Genomic DNA, 19,436 nt, shown 5'->3' with positions numbered 1-19,436 from the left:
GGAAGATTGCAAAAAGGAAATAAAGTGAAGGGATTGAAGAGAAGAAAACCATACATATATATGTAACCATACTTGTTATATGTGCATTTAAGTGTGCAATCATTCATTATTTTTTCGGCTTTTAATTTTCAATTTATGTAAAAATTTACTATGTTAATATATTTACCAAAAATAATTATTTTCATAACCACTGTGTAGTTATGTTATCGTTGTTGTCGTTTAATTAAATTTATATGGTAAGTGTATATGTAGTTTACATGGTATGTGCAAATGTTGTGTACGTCTGTAATTGTCATATGTATGAATCCTAGTTTTGTCTTATTTTTATTGATTGTCAAATATATATATAACAAATAGTTGAAGTACCTATTATAATAAAATAAAAATATAAATGAAATATAAAATTTTTAACTCTGTCAATGCGTTTTTGACTGAAATTTGTGGCACGTTCGGTGCGCATTACACTATATTCTTTATAGCCTTCATTATAACTTTATAGCCTAATGCACATGATAGAAAAAAAAATGCGCGTACACAAAAACCCCAGTACAACACCGACGGACCAGACTGCCGACCGTAGTAATAAATTACGCAATAATAAAACTAATGTTTTAAAGCGCTAATGCATACAGCGTTCACAGTCACAAAGTGCTACTCCCTAAAGGATAACAGACAAATGTGATGAGCACATCGATTGTAGACATTTTTAGCCACGTATTCTTGTCCATAAAGCTGTAGTAGGCAGACTCCCGCCAGTTCAGCGCTTCAATGCACATGCATACAGTTCAATCTAAGCGTAGGGATGCCAGTACAATGGTCAGTATAGTTGTGCCTTCAGATTGTAAAAAAAACCAAGGTGTTTATCAGTATTCTCGTGCTTTATTGATATAACCTTTGTAAAATGCAGTACTTGCGTATTCATATTTTTATACCAGCACCGCGAATTAGTATCTCGATTATGGGAGTGTGATTACGAAATAAAAATGAAATGCTGACCGATTTTGAATTTGAGTTATTCTTGTTCATATTATCACAAAGACAACAATAAACACGTCTACTATTTGATGTCATGTTTTAAACACCGAGCAAATGCTTGAATTCTATAATCAATGGCGCGTGACGACCCGCGCTATGCAACGCGAGAGTACCGCGAGATTAAGCGAAAGTTTGCGTCCGTACGCGCGCGGGGAGGGGGGGGGGGGGGGGGGTGCACACATACAAGTCGGCTGCTACATGTGTCTGTGGAATTACTCTAAAGTCCATTTCACGAAAGAAGTCCCGCGGACAATTGTGGAACTAAATTTGACAGATGGGGAGATCGGCCATGTTGTCGTTTGTCGATGTTATCAAGGTGTGTTTGTTGTGGTAGACATTTAGTGAGTTTATTATTGGATTAGTGCGTTATGAGGTTTATTTACGATGCCAAAAGTTGTAAAAAGTGCAGGTCGAGAAATGATATTAAAGGTGAAGGAGTTCTGTGAAGCGGAACATAAGAATCACGGTGTTTTAATACCAATAAACAATGTTCGCAAAAGAGTCGCCGCCATGACAGGTAAATTTTGGGGCTGCCATATACAGATTTTTTCCCGATTGATTTACGGATTGGAATTAAGTTTTTTTTAATGCACGATTTTTATTAAGGAAAATTTGAAAAGGAATTAACACAACACAACAAAAATTTGTAAAGTTATATTCAACAATAATGTAATTAAACACGAAAATAATCATTGTTTGAATTTTTTTTTTAATTGTTCATTTTATTGCAGGTGTGTCAGAGAAAACTGTAACGAGAGTTACAAAAGAAGGCGCAACAGCGGCGAGTACTTCTAAAATTATCGTCACCCCAGGGAAGAGCCGCCCGCATCCCAAAAAGATCGACTTGGATGGATTTGATTTGTGCGCTATTCGTCAAAAAATTCACAGTTTTTATGTTGTGAAGAAGGAATTACCTACATTGCCTAAATTACGTGCAGCTTTGAGAGAAGACATAAATTATCAAGGAAGCATCACAACATTGCACCGTATATTGCATAGCATGGGTTTCAAGCATAAGCGATGCCAATCGAAACGTAAATTACTAATGGAACGTTATGATATTACTGCATGGCGTTCAAGATATTTGGAGAGAATACGAAGAAATCGCAATGTGGAGAAAAAACCTGTAGTATATTTAGACGAGACCTATATACACAACACTTATCATGCCAAAAGTAGCTGGCAAAGTGAGGAGGAGCCTGGGATGTTCGTGTCAGAGTCATCGGGGAGTCGTTGGATAATTGCTCATGCGGGAACTGAAAATGGTTTTGTTAATGGTGCATTGTTAATGTTCAAATCCCAATCCAAATCCTCAGATTACCATGATGACATGAACTCGACTAATTTTTTGAAATGGATGAGTGAAAAAGTCATTCCTAACCTACCTGAAAGGTCACTTGTGGTAATGGACAACGCTCCGTATCACTGCACTCAAATAAATAAAGCACCTACAATGTCAAGTATTAAACGTGACATGCAGGAATGGCTGCGAGAAAAGGGAGTATATTTTGAAGATACTTGGACAAAAGCTGTATTATTTGAATTAATTAAACAAAACAAGGGTCCACCTACATATGCCGTGGATGCATTATTAAAATCTCACAATCATGAATTGCTAAGATTGCCGCCTTACCACTGCGATCTCAATCCGATCGAAAAAATGTGGAGCCTTGTAAAGAGACGGGTAGCGGATAAAAACGTGGGCCAAGATCCAAAAGAAATTGTACGCCTAACAGAAGAGGCTTTTGAGACAGTTACAGCGGAAGATTGGGCAGTTCAATGTAAACATGTACAGCATTTGGAGGAAGAATATTTAAAAAATGATGGTCTTATGGATGAAGAAATGGATCGATTTATTATATCCACGGCTAGTGATAGTGAAACAGAATCTGATTCTGTTTCTATTCACTCTTCTGACAGTGATCATGATCATAATTATTCAATAAAAATTTGAATAAAAGTTTTAAATGTTATTTTATTTTCTAATTTAAAGTTGGTCGAATATCTCCATTTTATATTTTAGAAATTACAGGAAGATTTATTTTTCACTAATCTGACCTTAGCAGTATGGATATCAAATAGGTACTTATTTTAAAAATACATTCTATTAAAAACATTTTTTTTTAACTATTCGAGTACTCAGTTAATAAAATGAAAGTAAATGAACTATAAATTATTTCCCCTGATTTCCCCATATTTAACCGTGGCAACATTATGTCGCGCGAATACAGCGCTGCGTCTGCGGGACTTCTTTCGTGAAATGAACTTTACTTATTATACTATGATAAAACCGTCGTTGTCTGCGCTGGCCTTTAGGTGACTAGCAAAAATTGTGTAATCATTTGGTAATAACTGTTGCATTAGGTAATATTTACGTTTCGACCGCTCCATTCTTAACAGGTAACGAGATTCTATGAACTATAACTGATTACGGTATAGTTATTTATACCTCATTTATGTCGACGGCTAAATTCATAAACCTCGTAACCTCCATTATTGTGAACTTTTGAGTAGACACAAAAAACAGAATTTCTAGAAATAATTACATGACAATCTTCAATCAATACCCTTATTTTATAACTTTTTGAACATAGTTACCCAAAATGGTCCCTACCCCCCCCCCATTGGGCGCTCAGAGTCCTAGGAGTGCTACCGTATTTGAAAAAAAAACCTGATTTATCAATTTATACTGCACTACAAATTTTTTTTCTTGTGATTTTTTGTGTTTAGTTAATATAAAAAATACTTGTTTTCAATTATTTTTTGTGGTGGTGGGCGCTGAAATTTTTTATCTTGCCTATGATAAGTGAGCTAAAAAGTTTGGAAACCTATGTTATTTATATAACATAGAAATAACGAAGACCTACAAATTATATTTTAAGCTTTAATTGCACTTGAAGAGTAAAAAAAGGATATCTACGAAAACAAGATCTTCAAATTTAGCCGACGATATTTAAGGACGACTAATCATTTAACCATGTGTTTAGAATCTTACACGTGTTGTTTCGTACAATGAATGCAATCATACAAGGTCTTCTTCGGATCGCTGAACCAGTGTAGTATGTATAATAATATAAATACCAATGTCATTGAAGTAAACTTGGCACTATTTCGAAACACAAGTCTTGTAAAATTGTATATGATCACACCTCAACACGTCTGAACAGAGTCGATGAGGTGCGCGAAGTTACCCCATAGAATGGGACCAGAAGTGCACACGGTGCCGCCGCCCCGTGACTCTTGTGGTAACTGCAAATAAACACGTCGTTTAGGAATAATTTTTAATCGCGAGGCTAAAAAATAGGAGATAATATTAGTTGCTCATCAAAGAAATAATTGATATATTGCAAATGAGTACTTTTATATACATATATATATATATATTAATTGTTTCATCTATATTAGGTGATCTACGGATAAATTATAAATGAACTGCATTCAAGGTAAGACTATTATTATGTTTAAGCATACTAAATTAATATGTCGTATTCAAAAAAATTATTAGATCCTCTTTTTTTATCATTGGTCTTTTCTTTTAACGATTGATGACATTTATAACCAGTTTATCTTTTGATATTGATCTCCTAAATCTTGGGTGCTTGGTTGCGCCCTCCATTCAGTAGGTTAGTATATGAAAAAGCAGTAAGAAACCAATTTGCTTGCGTTTCCGAACATATTTTCAGGTCAAATAATATTACAATGAATATTGTATTAGTATATATTACATAGAGCGCACTATAAGTTTCCGGAACTGGCCACTTACATAAACAATATTTAAAAAATAATTGTAATACATTGGAAAATTCTTTTCTTTTTCTTTTCTTTTTCTTTGGCTGTAGAATACAGTTTGTTTCATCTGACTGTCACGTTTTTACATTGTGGCGTCATTTTAGAAATTGGTTGTCTATATCACCATGGATTTAACTCGTGAAAATTTTCGTAGTATGATTTTCTACGTCTTTAAGTGTAATTTAACAGCTCAGCGGAGCTTCGCTCGGTTTCAAACTGCTTTTGGCGATGAAGCACTATGCAAGACGAGTATTTATAGCTAGTTTGCAGAATTCAAAGGCAGTCGTGTGAATCTCAGTGATGAATTTCGTGATGGTCGCCCGTCCACTGCTGTGAACAACATAAACATCGACGCTGTGCGCCGTGTGATCAAAACAGACAGGCATGTGACATACCATCTCGTCTTTAGGCATAGGCATAAGTCAAATACAATCAATACTACATGAACATTTGACTGTGAAAAAGCTGTGCTCTCGGTGGATCCCACACAATTTGACAGAGGCTCAAAAAACGGATCGCGTCACTTGGTGCAATGCCATGCTTACCAGATTTAACGAAGGGGTGTCAAATTTGGTGTGGGGTATAGTAACAGGTGACGAAAGATGGATTTATAGTTACGATCCCAAAACAAAGCAGCAATCGAGCGTATGGGTCTATCGAGATGAGCCGAAACCAACCAAAGTGGCGCGCGTGCAAAGGGAGGCCCTTGCGGATGATTGCTTCTTTTTTTAATAAAACTGGACACGTGGCTACTGTTGCTTTGGAGAATCGTCGTACCGTGAATAGTAATTGGTACACGATCATTTGTTTGCCGGAAGTTATTGACAAACTCCGTCAAAATAACGTAAACGCCGTATCATCTTGCACCACGATAATGCCAGTTCTTACACGGCCAGACAGACAAATGAATGTTTGAAGATGATCAACGTTGACTTTATGAGCCATCTCGCGTACAGTCCCGACCTTGTGACTTTTATTTATTTCCAAAAATTAAGAACCAGTTACGCGGTCAACGATTTTCATCACCTCAAGAGTTTGGTAAGGAAAATATGTTTCAGAGATTATCACGGAGGAGTGGCATAAATGTTTTCAAAACTCCTCGTTCCTATGAAAAAGTGCATTAACGCTAACGGAGAATATTTTGAGAAACAATAAATTCATGTCTGACCATTTACAATATTTTTTTCTTATTCATTCCGGAAACTTAAAGCGCGCCTCACGTAGTATTAGTTTTAGGCGGGACAAAGATTGCTTCTCTGGTAATCTTTGTCTCAAAGACAAATAGTGGACAGAAGACTGGACTTGAGTTTAGAGACTTATATAGCTTTTATAGATTTAGAGAAAGCATTTGATAGGTGAACTGGAGGTTGATGATGGAAGTATTTAAAAAGGTCGGGATTGACTATAGAGATAGAAGAATTGTATTTGAACTATACAAAAATCAAAAGACCATCACAGAGATAGAAAACGAAAGTAGGAAAGCAAAAATAAGACAAAGAGTGCGACAAGGCTGTTCACTTTCACCTCTCATCTTCAACATTTTTATCGAAAGCGCAATACAAAACACTACAGAAACATCTACAGAAGGTATAAGAGTGAATGGTCACAGAGTGTCATTTGAAAGGTTTGCCGATGACATAGCTGTAGTTACAGAAAGCAGACACCAATTAGAAGCTCCACTCAATGGGGTGAATCAGATTTTTAAAGAATTTAATTTGACGATTAACAAAAATAAGACCAAAGTATTAGTAACTGCAAAACATCTCTCCAAAATTACACCTATCATAATAAATGACATTCCTGTAGAGCAGGTAACAAATTTCAAATATCTTGGTAGAGTTATCACACAAGATTCCAAATGTATCACTAACATAAAGACTAGAATCGTAATAGCAAAACAGGCTTTCCATAATAAAAAACATATTTTCACCTCTAAAATACCTATACAATTGAAAAAAATATTAATCAAAACACATCGCACTATTAATACAATAGTGTATTAACTCAAAAGAGGACTTTCTCATTTCGATGAAAACCGAGTTACTCACTTCCCGCAAAAAAATAATTAAAATGTACATATATGTTATAGTTTATTATAGACACTTAAACAATTTCTCAAATATATTTAACAATAAATGGAAAACATAATTTCATGTTTCTGAATAAGGATTATTTTGGCCAAAAATAGTGCACATAAAGTGTGTCTCAATTTGAGTTAAGTAGATATATTTTGATTGTTTCTTACAATATTTTAACGACGGTTTTTTTGACGTGTAGAGAATCAAATTTTACGTTCAGTAATGATATAATATTAAATGTCACATATTATGAGTTACAACACTATTGTAATAGCAGTGCGATATGTCAGGAGTACCGCACTGTATGGATGCGAGACATGGACAATAACAAACAAAGACAGAGAGAGATTGGAGTCATTTGAAATGTGGTGCTGGAGGCGAATGGAAAACTGAAATGGATTGAAAAGACATCAAATGAGGAAGTTTTGGAAAGGGTTGGGGAGGAAGTCTTTTGAATGCAATAGAGAGAAGGGGGAAAATGTTTGGATATGTGTTGCGTAATGACGAATTTGTTAATTGTGATAATTGAGGGGAGGATAGTAGGGAAAAGAAAAAGAGGAAGACCAAGAGCGGCATATAGTGGGCAAATAAAAAGATCAAAGTGAACAGCTATAAAGAGGTGAAAGAACTGGCTATGAACCGTGAGGAGTGGAGAAGGCTACACCGACAAGAGTCTGGCTCTAAAATAAAATGATGATAGAAATATAATCAACATTTGCTTAGTTTTAAAAATAAGTATCAAAATTTTATTTTTTGTTTGTCTTAGTTTTGAAGCCCGATATAAAACTATCAAAGTTAATTTATACATCAAACATTTTTTGCGTAGATCAGAACAGATTAAAATATCCATCGATTTAATTAAGACTACAGAATCAGTTATGTTTCCAGCAAAGCTGGTATTGTATAGTGCATCTTGTTATGATTAGTATGAAATGTTATTTATTTCAAACGAAACTTTAACACAAATATTTATCAAACACAAAGAAAAAATCTATCGATTAGAATGAACTCCTCTGGTTGGGTACCGCTATTATTAACTGTGCTACAGGCTAAGTCAGCAGATCTTGCGAATTTCGCTATGTGCTTTTGTAGATCTTTGTTTTAGATTCAAACGACTTTTTTGCCGTAGCGCCAACTGTGAGAAATTGATTAAAGTTTCTTCAGTCAGCCAGGTACCTTCACAGCTGTACCACCTTGTGCGGATGACACCGCGCAGCACACCCTAGAGGTGTGTAGCCGGTGGGATGAGCAGCGCCGCACTCTGACGGGGACTGTAGGGCAGGACCTCTCGCTGCCGAGCGTGTTTGCCGCCATGCTCGATAGCGAGGATTCCTGGGAGGCGGTGGCCTCCTTTTGCGCAGAGGTTATGTCGCAAAAGGAGGCCGCGGAGCAGGTGCGCGCGGATGCGGCGGACGCACACCCGCTCCGGCGCAGACGGCGCAGACGCGCTCAGGGAGAAGGCGAAGGCAGTTCGCTGCTCGCCTGATCCCCTAGTGAGACCAGCGGGCTCTGGACAGGGACTCCGGAGCCTGCATTACACGGCCTCACTCGTCTGGGGGGCGGGTCGGAGGACAACCGACTCGCCCCTCCGTTGGCGCGGGAGCCCTGGCGTAAGCTAGGCCGGCCGGGCGGCGTCGTGGTGAATGTTCACTGATCCCACGGCGCCGACTCAACCTGCGAGAGGGAAACCCGGGGGGGTTTTAGTGGGGTAGGCCCTCCAGTCTGGACGGAGAGTCCCCAGATAACCCCTGAGTCTCCCTGGGCTCAGGGGTATCCATAAAGATTTCCCCCCCGTCAAAAAAAAAGTACCTTCACAGCTACTAGAGATAATAATAATAACAATAATACGCACACACTCAACATAGCCGTGCACTAGGGAAACCCTGTGTCGCAGGTGCCATGGACACACACATAGACAACCACAAATTACACCCAAACTCACAAGAAAAATAAATGTAGACGATACAAAAAATTTCTCCCGGCCCAAAAATCGAACCTGGGATATCATCAGCGTGGCAGTCCGGTATGGTAACCGTTCGACCACGGAGGCAGTTAAGAGATGTGGCTATATTAATTGCAATATTTGTTTTATTCAATATCACGATATTTTTACTACCATGACAGTATAATACGGATTGGCGATCAAAAAGGCGGCTTCCCAATGGCCGAGGCCCGTTTCGCGGCCCACGACGCGCGTTTCTAAAAGAGGCACCGAGCCCGAGCGCACCCGTGCTCACCCGATTTAGTCTGTTCGAATCCGCTACTGGCCGATAACTTCAAAGGCGCGGCCTATGCTCTCGACACAAATCCAAATTCGCGCCGCCAAGCGTGTTGGACTGATGCCACCCGAACTCGCCCGTTTCGCGAACTCGAATCGGCGCGTTTGACATCACAGCCGTGGTGACGCACCATAAGAAAGATTCAGGTTGAAACTGTAGCTCCAAAGGTGTACAGACACGATACTATGTATAGTTGAAAACCACAAGAAAAAATGTACTAACCGCTCTGTTAATATCGCCGACGCAGACCCAGTAGTCGGCCACTTTGGTGTCTTGGCTGTTATGCATTTTGTGCGCCACTGCTACAGCCCACTTCGAGTGATCGTTGTGAGACGTGAACGACATCTTTGCGATTGGGAACTTCAGCCGCTCTATGTTTCGAACCCTGTATTTATCAATAAACAAATTGAATACTTGATGGTATGGTCAATCCTTGTAAAGTGTAAAGCGTGAAACACAGTAGCAGCAGTAGAGCTCCTTGTGAAAGAGTTCAGGGTATTACTGCCACCTTACCTATTTCTGACGCCAAGCAGTAATATTAGCATTACTGTGTTCCGGTTTTGAAGGGTAAGGGTGCTGGTGAAATTACAGGCACATGGCTTACAGACTTGTCAACTTATTCTCAAGGTGACGGGCGCAGTTCCTCAGATCTTTGCAATTTAAAGCTCTGAGTGACACTGTCACTGTTATGGACAGTATGTAGCTTACCATCAGGCGCACGACTTGTTCGTCCCGTCACTTGATGTCATAAAAAAAACAAACAGCGGGCGCAAGACAGGCGCACGCGCCCGCGCTCGGTGTTTTGTTCTCCATATAAATACACGGAATTAGTCCCGCCGGCGCCGCGGTCCCTACCCGACTCGCGCCCGCTCTATTTGACGCTTAAATTATATGTTTGTGGTTTTTAAATTACAAAAATATTCATTATACAAAACTACCATAAAATTCAGTTTAGTCGTAAAGTGAGATTAGATATAGTTACAAACACGACTTTGGTTAAACGCACATTTTATTTAACTGCGTCTTTGCATGGATCAATAACTCAAGAACACTGCTAATCGCGATACAAGACAGCATAGTTAGGTATTTAGTACAACATAATTACATCGCGACGAGTACCAAATTGCTATTTTATAACTGATTTGTTTAACATTGACAAGCAGCAATTTATCAAAGCAGCTCTAATTTCTAGTGAAAACCAATGGTCAGAAAAAGGTGTTCCACATACATAAATACATGTATAGATACAGCCATAGATAGATATAACTACAAGGAGCGACATAGAGTTGTTTAAACCACCAAATATTAATTAATTTCTTTTTCGAATTCCGGATTTCGATGCAGTAAAACCATTTCCGGAATCCGGAATTCGAAAAAGTAATTAATTAACATCAGGTGGTTTTAACAAATCTATATCGATTCTTGTAGCTACGTCTATATATGTATCTAAATATGTGGAACACCTTTTTCCAACCATTGCTCAATATTTGAATAAGATTACAACGAATAAAACTACTTAGACTTCTTATGTTTTATATTAACGAGGAATTTATTGATATCCACAGTCATTTACATAATACTTTCAGGCGATTTCGTCCAAATTAACCAAGTCGGAACAGTCTGTCTACGTAATAAGGGCACTAGAATACAATGAGATACCGAATAATATCAAAGATGCAGCATCACCGGTTATCTTCAATATTAAGTTAAACAAGTGGCTACTAGAAAAACAATTCTATGAGTTTAAAGAATTCCTTATTTCTTAAAATCGAATGTCTCAATGCATTTTTTATCGTATCATAATTTATCTTTGATTATTAAATTTGTTACTGTATTTTATTTTATTTTTTATGACATGTAATATAATGTAAATGTGATGTTATAATGTAATATAAATGCATGCTATGTACTGTTCATTTTATAATCATTTCTTGATAAACATTTAATGATACAGGTAACTGACTTGTAACGATAACACTGTTACTTATAAATAATTTCATTTCATTTTTCATTTAATCAGCCTCAAAGACGGAATTATGGCCATTTTCAGAGTTACGATCTGTAGTATGATGATTAGCAACCCTCTCGAAATATAGTCCATGCGATGTACAGAATTTGTACCATCATCGCGAGTTCGATACAATTGTCGTTGTCATTAGCTTATCCCTTAAAATATATAGCATTAAATCTACTTACTGAAAGTTTCTCCCACATTCCGAGTCCAAAGTTCCCGGTCCGTTAGTCCACGATTCGACCAGCAGATCTGATTGCAACACTTCGGCCACCAAGCCGCTGTACAGGTCGTCGTTGAACATGGCACTCTTGGCGAACGAGAGGAACTTCCTGCCCACTAGCGTCTCGAAACTTTCTATGTGATACCTGAAAAAAGTATTAGGTGAATTAATTTTTTTTATTGATTGTTTGAAACACGATTATGTTTTCATTACTCACTCTTACTTTAAAACAGAAACATTTATTTAATAATACATTCATTTTCAGAAATCGTACAAGTCGACAACATGTAATTATATTCAACTTTGCGCAACCACAATGTGCGTACTTTGATGAATAAAATTGAGTTAAAACAAAAAACAATTACAAAATATTATTAACGACAATACAAAGTTTTGATATGGCGGAATATGGCCAATTGTGCTGTGACCATTTAGTACGGAATACTTAGAAAAATAATTTAAGGCTATACCAATAAAAAATGTGAAATCCTACTTATGTTAATTATATACCACTGTAAATTAACGTTTCGTGAACATTATGTATACATTAAGAACAAAGCACTTCAATTGCTGGGCTTCATAACAAGATACACCAAGGGTTTCAATCAGGCTCATAGTTTTCTGACCGTCTATTACAGCCTTGTCCGTAGTATTTTAGAGTATGCTTGTGACATCTGGTCTCCGTACTACTCAGTCCGCTCGGATAGTGTAGAAAGCGTTCAGAGAAAAGCACTTAGGATACTTAGTTACAAATGTGGTTATGGCCATAGTGAGAGACTTGACGAATTTAAGGTGACCTCCTTATGTGATCGCCGTAAGAAACAGGACCTCGCATACTTGAACAAGGTTCTTCATGGTAAAATTGATTCTCCTCACCTCTTAAATAAAATAGCTCTCTCTACAAGGCGCAACCCCAGAAGACCCAACAAGACGTTTTACTTGCGGACATACAGGAATAATACTTTCTTTTACAACCCCCTTGTAAGAATGTGTCGGCTTTACAACGAGATATCTATGAAAAACATCGATTTGGAAATTTTTGATCCAAGATCCAGAGTATTTAAACGAGTAGTAAAGCAACTTGCACTTGTATAGATTTTCACCCATTCCCCCATTCCCTTGACGCTTTAGTATTAAGTAAATAAGTCAATTATCAGCAAATTTAACAGTAGTTCTTTCTTGTTACTTTTCAATGATGTGTCAACATAAGTAGGTTTATAATCTCGTACAGAACTTTGTTATATCATGTTTAATTTGTATCAATGTAATTTCATTGTTATATTTTTTGTTGTCCATATAATAAATAAATAAAATGCGCCATATACAGAAGAATTAGTACAACTTACCATGGAGATGCTTCAATAGTCTTGTTTCTCAAAACTTCTACTAAATTAGGTAATTCACCTTCCAGCTCTAAAGGCAAGTGTTGGTAAACAATGAGAGGTTCATTGTACTTCAGCTGTGTGGCTATCTGGTTCAGAGTGGTGGTTTGTACGGATACGCAAAGCATGGATTGGCCGTATTTCATGCCCGTTTGCGGATAGCCGTAGGAGCTTATGTTGAGGCCGTGCACTGGTAACATAATGAATACCGTGAAAAAAGAAGGATAGTACAAGGAAAGAGAGGTGTAGGAAGAAGGAGAATATCCTGGCTCAGAAATTTGCGCCAGTGGTTCATTGCGAGCACCCGATCTTTTTTCAGAGCTGCACTGTCCAAAGTTCAGATTGCCATCATGATCGCCGACCTTCATTACAAGATGGCAGATGAAGAAATTAAAAAAGAGGTACAGAGCGAAGATATCAGCTTTCAGCAGCAGGAACGTAGTATTTTCAGGCCTATGTCGTTGACAAAGTACTGTAGCACTGTAGGGCTTCTTAGAAATCTATATCTGATACATTTTCAAGAGACACAATAGATAGTGTTTTGAAATTTCTTGCGTTTTTACATTCATTTGTCTGTTATTATAAAATTTATCACGGTAGAGAAACCGTCGAAAACCCATATCATAACGTACGTTTTGTAATATAGAGAGAAATTCCTTCATTCATAAAAATACTTTATGCAGTTCAAGAATCTCAATTGTACTATTGTATAACACCGCATTTATTTATTTTTTAAATGCAAGAACCTGCCAGGAACAGAACTATTTAAAATCATGGTTTAGAGACATGGAACGGAGGAGGGGGATTTGAATAAATAAATCTATCTGTTAAAGTGAGTAACACATAATTAAATGATTAAAAATTGGCATCTGAGTGTTCTTTCGTCTAACTTGGTGTAAATACACTGCTTAAATTGCCTTTAAAAGGAACGAAAAAGGGGTCTATTCTAAAATTGAAATTAAATTAGGAAGTGTCATCCTTTTTTTTCAAACTAGCAACGACGAAGTAAAGGCGAAATTAACAGGTGTGTCCTTAAAAAAAAAAACAGAAAATACTTTACAGTTTTCAACAGAAAAACATGTCGAATATAACGCCACCGTCAGGTTTTACGTAAAATCCATCTAGCCGTTGTAAAGTGATAACTACACTATTATTTTCAAGCAGATTCAAAAATTTGCCCCTAGAAGTGCCATTGAGAATCTTCACACTGGTAATCGGCATAAATTATTCAACTCCACCAAAGTTTTTGGTCTCAATTATGAATCAAGAGAGTTCGTCAGGCCATCTAGATCGTAAGCCCATGTCATGTAATGAAATTCGTAAACTAATACCTTAATATGTAACAAAAGAACATGACATAGTTGCGCCAATGAGTCATCTCACCGATGTGGTCATCTCACCGATGTGGTCATGATACTAAAAGCGAGTTGTAGAAAAGATCTGAAGTATTTTAACTGCCTCTGTGGCAGAACTGCCGGTCTGCCACTCAGAGGTCCGGAATTCGATTCCCGGGCCGGGAGAAAATATTTGTACGGCCTATATTTACTTCTCTTGTGAGTTTAGATTTGCTTTGTGGTTGTCTATGTGTGTCCATGGCACCAGCGATACAGTGTTACCCTAGTACGGGGCTATTATTATTATTATCTTTAGATATCATATAACATTCACTTCATCAAAACAAAGCTAGAGACAACATGTTACTGAATGGATCTTGAAAGTTAATAGAAGTTGTGCTTTGGACAATCACAAATAAACATTATTTGTTTACAACAAACAAACATTTGGCTCAACGCGCACATTGTTTGTAATATAAAATAATGCTTATTGAAGAAAACAAGAACATGTTTACTTTGCTGAATTATTATTATTTTATTTATTTTTATTGTACCATAAATTACAGAAAACAGATTACAGCATTATTTTCAAACAATATTATTTTTTTTTTAAATCAGTAAATCTGCATTCCAATTATAACTGTACACAGGATTCAGAAAACTAATAGAGAGTGCGAACAAAAAAAAAATAGCAATATAGAAGAATATTAAAATAGATAATTTTTAGACTTTTTGAATGCGGAAAGGCTATCACGGAATATATCATGGTTAGAGCAAATATCATTACATTGTTGATCCAGATGACCAGGGTATTATCTCAAAAACACAGATTTTTCAGGTGAGCAGTTTTACACGTTTTTAAAGTATATTTTAAAAATTCTAAAAATAAATAGATATTTTTAAAATACACTTACCTTATAATGAACACGTGTTATGTTTTAGTTTGAATACCCTCTTCAACGAACGACGATGTCTTGTCGACTACAGCTCCGTGTGAAATACTGAATATGTCTGAATGCGATTGTGTTGCTCAGGGGCCAAAACGTGCAAAATGTTCAGAGATACTAACCTGCCTCCCGCACCATTTCACGTCCGATCGTTATAAGACCTTGTTCATTAGAAAGGTCTCGACTTCTTTAATAGGACTGCATTTTAAAGTAAAAAGCCCAAATTTTTTAATTGATACCTTGTTCATCCAAGGCAACGATATGTTCTACACATTCGGTAAATTGGACTAACCGAATTTTGTTAAGTTAATCCAACTTACTTAACTTGTAAGTTGGACTGACCGAATAATTGAGGTCGGCGAACTGAACGAGGCACCCTTATCTTATCCAGTAATATGTCACCAAATCCACCATTAACTATTTTGTGCAATGTATACAGTAAGTCACTGGTAACTCGACAGCGGGCAAGGGTTTCTACATTAAACTTATTGAGTCTGTTTTATGTTGTCTATCTTATTAGTATTATGATATTTTGACACTACACCTCTGATGCATTGGAAAACCATTTATGCAATATCATATTAAATAATAATTTTGTACACCACATTACGTGACATAAACTTTTCAACAACTTACCGTCAGGCACGGGTGGGAATCTAGGTACGGAATGCACAAGCCATAGCGATGTGAATTTGTCCCCCAGAATGACTCCTTTCGTATGTCCGCTCTCAACTCTCGTTTTCATAAACTTGGAGTGCATTTTGCACATCTCTGCTAAATCGTAGTCGTCGTAATATTTGTCACCAAGTTTGAATTTCTTGAACTTTTTTACACCAGCTTGTTTTATTTGCCCTGGAATAATCGTCAAGCATTTACATATATAACATTGAAATTAAAAATATATTAGCTATTGTGTCTTATCCTAAAACAACTTATTTAATGTTGCTATCTCTTATAGCGCAAACTACAAGTTGTGCCACAATAGTGAGTGTATTATTAATGAAGTCTTTAAAAATAATGAAGTAAATATACAGAGACTTGTAATGGGAGTCATTCGTTGAGATTGATCCATATATGTATAGTCATGTCTTCGTATTATGACTCATTTATGCTACAAGTATGACTTTTAAAAAGATATTGACATGTTTTATCGAGAAATAGTGAGTCAACGCGGTGTCATCTCTGAGACCGGTTCCTATTACTTATAACTTAACGTATTTCGAACTAGCTATATTCACACTTTGTCCTAATTGTATAATCTACCGTCGTTTATTCATTGATCTCTTTTTAGAATTAGTTGTATTTCATTAATACTCTCAACCAGCTCATTTGAATTAACGAAAGAGCATAAAGCTAACAATGAGATATAAATAATACCCGAGTTAATCGTGTATAAGTGTAACCGATACTGTCGTTTTGTTTTAAAATTCATCTTAAGAGTAAAGTATGCGTTTATAAATTATTACATCGATATAAAAATAAGAACCATTTATTTCAGAAGTTCGTATCCATAAATACGGATATTTGTTAGTAAAAACGTTTATAATCTAATGTTATATAAACGTATATACTTAGTAGGTGCGAACTTGTTCACCGTCCGAAGCATTTAGGACATGTATCGTAGTTGTCAATGTGCTCAGGCTGCCGTTTTGGTGCTTGAGATCACGTCTCACTTTTGAATAATAGGATAGAAATAGTCAACACGTTTATCAGTGAACAAGAGCAGATGGACGAATTGCAAAAAAGCGGAAGTCGTAACAACATCCTGGTCGCGTTGTTGTATTGCATGCCAGTTGGAAGCCAGCATATCGCAACAGACAGCCAACCCTGTCCTCATTGTCCCAGAGACCCAGATACTTTAACTATTTTTACTACTTTAGACGAGTATAGGAAACATGATGGTATTAACTTCAGTGTTGACCTTGAATACGATACGAATTTAATATTATTTTCTATTCTATCGCGCTCTCAAATAACATGCATTACAAGCATTAACTAAACTTACCTCGTTTACTTTTAGAGTACATTTCGGCTACTGATTGCAAGAGATCGGGCTGGTTCTCTGTTGCCGGAGGTTGGTCGTTATAGACCAGCGACAGGACATTCTTGTCCTGAAAATAACAACAAAAAGGAATCAATTTACTTTGAAAATAATAAAAACAAAATTATCATGGTCACCCGTGACCATGGACTTGTAAAGGGCCCGAAAAATTGCTTTATTTGAAAAGATAAATATACGCCATTTAGATCCGGAAAAAATGGTTCCATTTCAGCTACAAGGATCGTGCTTGTGCTCATAAAATTTTCAAAAAATCTTCAAGTTTTCGACAAGTTATTATGATAGCTTACGAACTGGGGTTTATAAATTTTAATTTCTAGTATCCTAATGTGAAATTTAATATCAGTTTTGTGCGTGCGTACAGTCGATGCATTATTATACTTAAACCCCTTAACCGACCATTATGGTATGACTTCCCTATTGCATCATTACCGAATCATGTTTTAAGAATCTTTTTAAGTCAATTTGACATTTAACGTATACTTACTTAAATATAGAATATATATTTCAATCATAAATGCGTAAGAAGGCGAAAAAATCCGTAGGGGCATTAAAGGGTCAGGTATCTTTATCGGAATTCCGACTTACATGATAAAGAGGACCCAAAGTTCTTCCAACCATGGACTTAGGATCGCTAATGGACATTTCTGACATGATCCATCCTCCTCTGAGTTTGGATGGCGTGAGATGCATATATGCTACACCTCGACGCACTAGAGGATTCAGATGATTCTTCTCACGAGGCAACTTGTATACGTAGAACCTGAAATATAAGATTGTATAATTTTGTTATTATTATTATTAATAAGCGTACGATAAAAAACATTCGACAAGGCTTCTAGATCCACAATGTGACTGAGTAATTGAGATACATTTTTGTTTACATATCGTGTTTGTTGTCTATTTGTGGCATTCGTCGTTATACTCAATATCCGCTCAGAAGTTCATGAAGTGTTATACTCCATACAAACAAGACGTCTAATGTGGACGCAAATCTTCAAGGTGCTTATGAGTAAAGTCTTAATGTTAAGATGTTTTAAAAGAAAAAGAAAGCTGAAAAATGTTTAATCCTTTTCTAACACTATCTTTCTACTTACAATAATACAAAATGTAGTAGGTAAGGTAATGGACATTATAGGGTAATGGCGTGAAATAAATTCCACAATGTATTGTGTACAAAATGAGTTAGAGGAAGTAGACAGGAAGTTTGTATACCTACATGCACGCATTTTTTACTAGTTGAATGAGTATTGTCGAAGTCGAAAACAATCAACAAATCAGACATTAGTGACATTACACTTCCGACCTATAAAAAGAATCACCGTTTCAAATGAATTTATTGACATACTGTACTAAATAATAGTCACATAAGTTATACATAAATTATTATTAACAAATATGTGTTACCTAAAATCAATATACAAATGGTTCATAGAAACGCGCCTATTTCAATGACTCAGTAGCAATAATGTATTTAATTAAAACCGGTATATGTTTTATTGAATTAGAAAAACGTTTATTAACCGATTTTAAAAACTGAGGAGGTTCCCAATTCAGGGTTACAATAGCTGTGATTAGCAAAGATCTTAGTAAGTAGTTTGTGCTAAAGATTCGAATACTTTTCACTGTTTTCATAAACAACTATGATGAAAAACTTATTTAAATAAACAAATATGCAACATAATATTATTTAAAAAATATTTTTGAGTAATACTTATTTAATTCAATATATTTTACATCAAAAATAAAATTTTACAAACATAAATGTAAAGAACTCACCAATCGACAGGCTCTCCCCTTTCGTTTCTGCATTGCGGCGATAAGCTAGCACAGACGGCAAAAAATAGCGCGAAAACCAACTTTGTAAGGACACGCATTTCGCGTGTTTGTTTCTTGAAGTCCTCGACGCGAGTAACCGGACCGAGAAGATCGGATTGCAATTGTTTATGATGTTAAAAGCCACAACACTGCGCAGCTCATAAACAATTATTGTTTATTTTCATAACAATTTAGTGAAAATTCTCTATAACTACAATATACTTGCAATACAATGTGATATAATGTGGGAGTCACTCAGATCGCTCCGCTCGGCACACAACACACTGACATCATGTTTCTTTGTCTGCTAGCGCGCAACTGTGTGGAAAGAGAAGGGGAACATAGCATCGTGTGATGAACTAACTGGTTGCACGAATATCAACTTTATTATTTACAATTATGACTCACTATCAACTGTTGATTTCTTATGACTTTGTTTAGAACATAGAGGGATAATTCTAGGGTTTAGAAGTCTATGTTT

The 19,436-nt window shown here is 36.5% G+C and overlaps 2 protein-coding genes across 2 annotated transcripts; one reads left to right on the top strand and one right to left on the bottom strand.

The window, feature by feature from the left end:
• Positions 1 to 1,281: 1,281 nt before the first annotated feature.
• On the top strand, positions 1,282 to 2,989 carry LOC113238295. Its single transcript, XM_026475131.1, has 2 exons — positions 1,282 to 1,552; positions 1,767 to 2,989. The coding sequence occupies exons 1-2, from the start codon at positions 1,420 to 1,422 to the stop codon at positions 2,987 to 2,989; spliced, it is 1,356 nt and encodes a 451-aa protein (XP_026330916.1). The 5' UTR covers positions 1,282 to 1,419.
• Positions 2,990 to 3,820: 831 nt separating this feature from the next.
• On the bottom strand, positions 3,821 to 19,393 carry LOC113238142 (deoxyribonuclease-2-alpha-like). The gene is made up of 8 exons (XM_026474884.1): positions 18,917 to 19,393; positions 17,726 to 17,900; positions 17,084 to 17,189; positions 15,715 to 15,930; positions 12,762 to 12,987; positions 11,378 to 11,560; positions 9,404 to 9,566; positions 3,821 to 4,284 (listed from the first exon to the last, which is right to left on the bottom strand). The coding sequence occupies exons 1-8, from the start codon at positions 19,012 to 19,014 to the stop codon at positions 4,186 to 4,188; spliced, it is 1,266 nt and encodes a 421-aa protein (XP_026330669.1). The 5' UTR covers positions 19,015 to 19,393; the 3' UTR covers positions 3,821 to 4,185.
• Between the last annotated feature and the right edge of the window lie 43 nt (positions 19,394 to 19,436).

This window comes from Hyposmocoma kahamanoa, unplaced genomic scaffold (assembly GCF_003589595.1).
Source record: "Hyposmocoma kahamanoa isolate Upper Pololo Valley unplaced genomic scaffold, ASM358959v1 95, whole genome shotgun sequence".
NCBI lineage: Eukaryota > Metazoa > Arthropoda > Insecta > Lepidoptera > Cosmopterigidae > Hyposmocoma > Hyposmocoma kahamanoa.
This window is presented reverse-complemented; position numbering and strand designations above follow the sequence as displayed.